Source organism: Camelina sativa, chromosome 4, assembly GCF_000633955.1.
Source record: "Camelina sativa cultivar DH55 chromosome 4, Cs, whole genome shotgun sequence".
Classification (NCBI taxonomy): Eukaryota; Viridiplantae; Streptophyta; class Magnoliopsida; order Brassicales; family Brassicaceae; genus Camelina; species Camelina sativa.
Window position 1 is genome coordinate 260,216 of NC_025688.1, and position 4,830 is coordinate 265,045.

Here is a 4,830-nt window from a genome sequence, read left to right on the forward strand (position 1 = left end):
AATATTGGAGACAGGACCCGTAAACCAGTGCCGGGCGCTGAGAAGCCAATATGAGAGGGTTATGGCCACCAAACCAGCGACCGCTACTGGAGTGTAATTGAGTGTCTCCGCGGTTATTGGATATGCTACAGGCAATGAGAAGAGGACGGAGATGGTTGCAACCCAAACGACTGCCACCCACCCGACTAGCATTCCGTACCTCCCCAGGCTGAATGGTCCAGGCACAAAGGTGTTGCGTGCAAGCGTCACTCTCAGAATGATGGGGATTGCGTATGCTATGTACAGTCCAATCGTTGCTATCGACACCATTGCTTGGAACGCCACTATGCTCCCCAGGGACTGCCAGTTTCATCACGTTAATCCCAAAACAGTAATCCCAACACAGAAAGAGAGAGAGAGACTTACGGTGAGAGCCATACAGAATGATATGAGGACAGAGAGCCAAACTGCATTAATGGGGACCTCTCTGCTGTTCACTTTGTGCCATAAAGGCGACAATGGCATCGCACCGTCTCTCGAAAACGCATAAGCCATCCTGATCAACCCAAACATACATGCATATGATCAAAGCCCTAAATGCAGAAAATGCAGTATAATTAAGCAAAGATGAATATATATACCTGGAATTGCTGGTGACAGAGCTCATGCCGCAGAAAAACACAGCAACGGCAACAATGCCTAAGCACACGATTCCACCAGTACCGCTCCCAAACCTATTCTTGAAAGCTAAGTAGAAGATCTCAGCAATGGCGTACCCACCAGAGTTGTTGGTCTCACTCAGAAGGGAAGGTATGTCTGTGACGGCATAGCTTATGCCCAAAATATAACCCCATCCAAAGATAATCGATATCCCAATTGCACTGATTATTCCTCTCGGCCCGTTCTTGTCTGCGTCGACCGTCTCCTCTGTCTGCAATTTTGCAATTTGTTTTTGGTTCCATCATGACGTATAGAAAAAAATACAAAATATGACTTTTCAAGTGTGGAGACTGACCATGTGGGCAGAGGCATCATACCCTGTAATGGTGTACTGGCTCATGAGGAGCCCCAGAACGAATATGTAAGCGTAGCTGGTGATGCCGAGGTCATTATCAGTGTTGAAATTGGTGAAGACAAACTTAGTGGTGGCTCTTTCCGTAGAAACCAAAGGAATCAGAATCATGAGCACCAAAACCCCTGGTGGTGGGATATTTATATATAAGAAGAGATGCTTGATAAGAGAGCATGGTATGGTATGAAACACACTAAGTTACAAAAGAGAAAGAAAGAAAGAAAGAGACGGGTGGGTACCAAGGAGATTCCAGAGAGCAGCAAGCTGTCCAATGAAAGACAAGACGGAGATGGGGAGGCTGTTGAGAAGAGCATGGATGAAGAGGATTCCACCATGGATGCCAATCACAACGTAGTCGGAACCTTCATATCCACCGCCGTTTCTACCGCCGGTGGAGAGAAGCACGATCACCTGAATCAGCTGTGCCAGAGAGAAGTCAACGCTCGCCGTAACAGCCCACTGCATATTAAACAAACCGTACCTTTAGCCTAAACAGTGATCTAATAAAATTAAAAAAAAAAAAAAAAAAAAGTGAAGCTGATGTGGTAAGATGATGAAAGGTCACCTGACCAACGATGTTGAACCTGAGAAAGATTTTGAAAAGCAACAACATCAAAAATCAATCAGACCGTAGATTGATTGATTCCATTGCAAATTCAAATTACAATTACAAAATCGTACCAGCCGGTCATCCAAGAGGCAAGTGGAGCCCATCGAGGGCCGGCGAGCATAGCACTCCAGTAGTAGAGACCCCCGGAGGTTGGGTAAGAGGAGCAGATCTCGGCCATCGATAAGCCAACACACATTGTGAAGGAGCCGGCCACGAACCATCCGTAGACAAGAGTGACGGTGCCGCCGAACATCAACCCCGTGTTGTAGGTGGTGGTGATCCCCGTGAGCACCGATATGATGGAGAAGGAGATGGCGAAATTGGAGAAGACCCTGAGAATAATATCTAACCATTGTTTTAAAAAAAAAAAATAATAAATAAAAAAAAAAGCTTACAGAAATTGAAATCTACAAGAAGAAGAAGAAGAAATCAAGAGCGGAGACAGACGAGAGATCACGCTTAAGCTCTTGCTTGTATCCGAGCTCCTTGAGGCGGACTTGACCGGAATCCATGGCGGGCTGATAATCGCCGGAGTCTCCGCCCATAATCCTCGGAGTCTCCACACTTGTTAGTTTGTTGACCTGTCTGTCCGATTCTTCCGGATGAGATATTTTTCTCCTCCAAAGTTTATTTTATTTCTTTTACCTTTTATAGCTTTTTAAAACAAATCTAGTAGTATATATATGTAAAACTCGAGTAATAATAATAAATAAACCGTTAAGAGTCTTTGACCATCCTACTCTAGTTGACAATTTTCTTGATCCTCATACCACACCATTACCATTCCATATTGTGACAAACAAAACTATTGCAGTAGACATTATTAGTTTATTACAAAATAAAAAAAAAAAGGTTATTCATCATTTTTAACGGTAGTTATTTTGTATTATGTTGCTAAAAATGACATTCTTTCAAAAATTAATTCGACACGACATGTAAATGCCGTGTTCAATAGAATAGAGCCGTGTGGGGCTCAGCCTTCATTCGGATGGCTCTCTCAGTTACGAGAGAGGATCAACTTCTCTTCAGTTTTCAACGGTGGAAATTGCTCCCTTATCGTCCACTTAGATCCAGCACATACTATCATGAACATAATCCCCCTATAACTCTCGACCTTTGCGCATTATGAAAACCCAACTCAAACTGTATGTTAGAATTTTATCAAAATAAATTTGTCTCTCTACTTAATAAAAATAAATTAAAAAAAAAGGGCCGAAAAGCCAAAAATGAGAGAGTACATTTACAAATGCAAGGGTTTTTAGGTAGACGGTTTGAGTACACATACTGACATACATACATACGTAAACGTAGCTATACCGTACCATCTACAATCTCACAAACGACCAAAATGAAAAAAAAAAACCAAATAATGAATCAAATAATGGAATAGAAGAAGGATCATCATCATCATCATCATCATCATCTGGGAGCAGTGGAAGTGCCAGATTCCATGTTTTCTAGAGAAGTTGAATCCATCTGCAGAGACATTGTCCTCAAGGCATCTCCGTTTTGGGAGGTCATAGGGACTCCTCGTTCTTGAGCTGCCTTGAAATATGCGTAGGGACCCCATCCTTCTTCATGGTAAGGGTTAGGGTAGAACTGACGGTAGCAGAAGGCGGCTACAAGGGATCCGATGAGAGCTCCGGCGAAGACGTCTTGCCAGTGGTGCCAGTAGTCATCCACACGAGATATCCCAACAAGGCAAGCGGCGAGCAGAGGGAAGATCACGAGGCAGAGCTTAGCCACGTGTCCTTCTCCGTTGAAGGCCTTGATTTTGCCAGAGAGGTAGAGGGAGAGGAAGGTGAGCCCCGCAAAGGACCAGGAGGTGTGTCCGCTCGGGAAGCTCTTGTGGCCTTCCTTGACCTCTCCTGCTTCNTTAGGGTAGAACTGACGGTAGCAGAAGGCGGCTACAAGGGATCCGATGAGAGCTCCGGCGAAGACGTCTTGCCAGTGGTGCCAGTAGTCATCCACACGAGATATCCCAACAAGGCAAGCGGCGAGCAGAGGGAAGATCACGAGGCAGAGCTTAGCCACGTGTCCTTCTCCGTTGAAGGCCTTGATTTTGCCAGAGAGGTAGAGGGAGAGGAAGGTGAGCCCCGCAAAGGACCAGGAGGTGTGTCCGCTCGGGAAGCTCTTGTGGCCTTCCTTGACCTCACCTGATTTGCCGTGGCAGATCACACCACCCAAGGCATCATACAGCTCTTTGCCGTCGGGGAAGCAGCGCCAGTAGAAGTTAGGACGAGGGCGTCCGGTGGCGACCTTGATGGAGTCGGTGATGACACCAGTAATCAGAACGGAGAAGAGAAGCCCGAGGATGCTGTGGTGCAGATCGTACACACATGTTCTCTTCAGGTAGAAGCAGACGAAGACTAGGATGGGAAGGAGAACAGCGTAGACGGGGACGGTGTTGTCCTTGAAAGGGTACTTGAGGTCAGTCATCATGTCCTTTCCGACGTAACGGTAGAAAGGAGAGATGAGGTTGAGGCCGATCTCGATGGCAATCAAGATGACGAGTATGATCCAATCGTGCTTGTGTTTAGAGGCGACTCGCCCACAACCTAATGTTAATTTTTGTTGGATCCAAACAACAAACTAAGAAATGTACGTAAGACTTGGGGATGAGGAGGGTTTGAAAGAAACCTCCGGTTTGGGTGATAGTAATAAGGGAATGCAATTCATCATCTCTCTCTCGGATGAACAAAATAAATTGGTAAAAAAAAAGGCAGAAAGAAGAGTTTAACACACACAAAAAAAGAACTTTGTCAAAGGCACGTTGTGCTAAGCACAGTTGTAGTCAGGGGAGGGGTATTTCATCAATATTGTGTTCGTTGACTTGATTTTAACTTGCAACGAGTTGGTTTTTTCTCCTTTCTAAAGAAAACTTTAATTTTTTCAATTTATAATGATTAATAAATTAAAAAAAAAAAACGAGAGGATAATTTTGAAGAAAGTAGGGAACAGAGAAGAGTCGCTTTGGGTGGGGACGGTTTACCTGAGAAGTGCCCCAGAACTTGAGAGAAGAGAAAAACGATCCAATTGTCATCGGGAAAGTGAAGATCTTGATTAAGCTTCTCCAAATAAAAGACCAGTAGAGATAGGGAGAGAGAGAGAAAGAGACTTCAAACTTGGGATTCAAATTAAAAAAAAAAAAAAAAAAAAAAAAAAAAAA

The 4,830-nt window shown here is 44.3% G+C and overlaps 2 protein-coding genes across 3 annotated transcripts in view; both read right to left on the reverse strand.

The window, feature by feature from the left end:
• Nucleotides 1-2,311, reverse strand: part of LOC104779415 (amino-acid permease BAT1) — a 3,447-nt gene extending 1,136 nt beyond the window's left edge. Inside the window, exons 1-6 of the mRNA XM_010503768.2 lie at nucleotides 2,109-2,311; nucleotides 1,733-1,993; nucleotides 1,617-1,635; nucleotides 1,291-1,510; nucleotides 995-1,176; nucleotides 621-910 (exon numbers count right to left, since the gene is read on the reverse strand). Of these exons, the coding sequence (XP_010502070.1) occupies nucleotides 621-910; nucleotides 995-1,176; nucleotides 1,291-1,510; nucleotides 1,617-1,635; nucleotides 1,733-1,993; nucleotides 2,109-2,206 (1,070 nt within the window). The 5' untranslated portion in view covers nucleotides 2,207-2,311. The remainder of the gene's footprint in view (nucleotides 1-620; nucleotides 911-994; nucleotides 1,177-1,290; nucleotides 1,511-1,616; nucleotides 1,636-1,732; nucleotides 1,994-2,108) is intronic.
• LOC104779416 (lipid phosphate phosphatase 1-like) lies at nucleotides 2,879-4,819 on the reverse strand. Of its 2 annotated transcripts, XM_019244411.1 has the most exons (3): nucleotides 4,654-4,819; nucleotides 3,549-4,219; nucleotides 2,879-3,260 (listed from the first exon to the last, which is right to left on the reverse strand). In XM_019244411.1, exons 2-3 carry the CDS (start codon nucleotides 4,101-4,103, stop codon nucleotides 3,081-3,083), a joined length of 735 nt encoding a protein of 244 aa, XP_019099956.1. In that variant the 5' UTR covers nucleotides 4,104-4,219; nucleotides 4,654-4,819; the 3' UTR covers nucleotides 2,879-3,080. The 2 variants fall into 2 exon arrangements, with proteins under 2 accessions (XP_019099956.1, XP_019099955.1); XM_019244410.1 differs by having other exon boundaries at nucleotides 2,879-3,524; nucleotides 3,813-4,819.

Coding starts and splice junctions, on each gene's coding strand:
- LOC104779416 (XM_019244411.1), bottom strand. CDS start 4,103: ATGATGACTGACCTCAAGTACCCTTTCAAGGACAACACCGTCCCCGTC.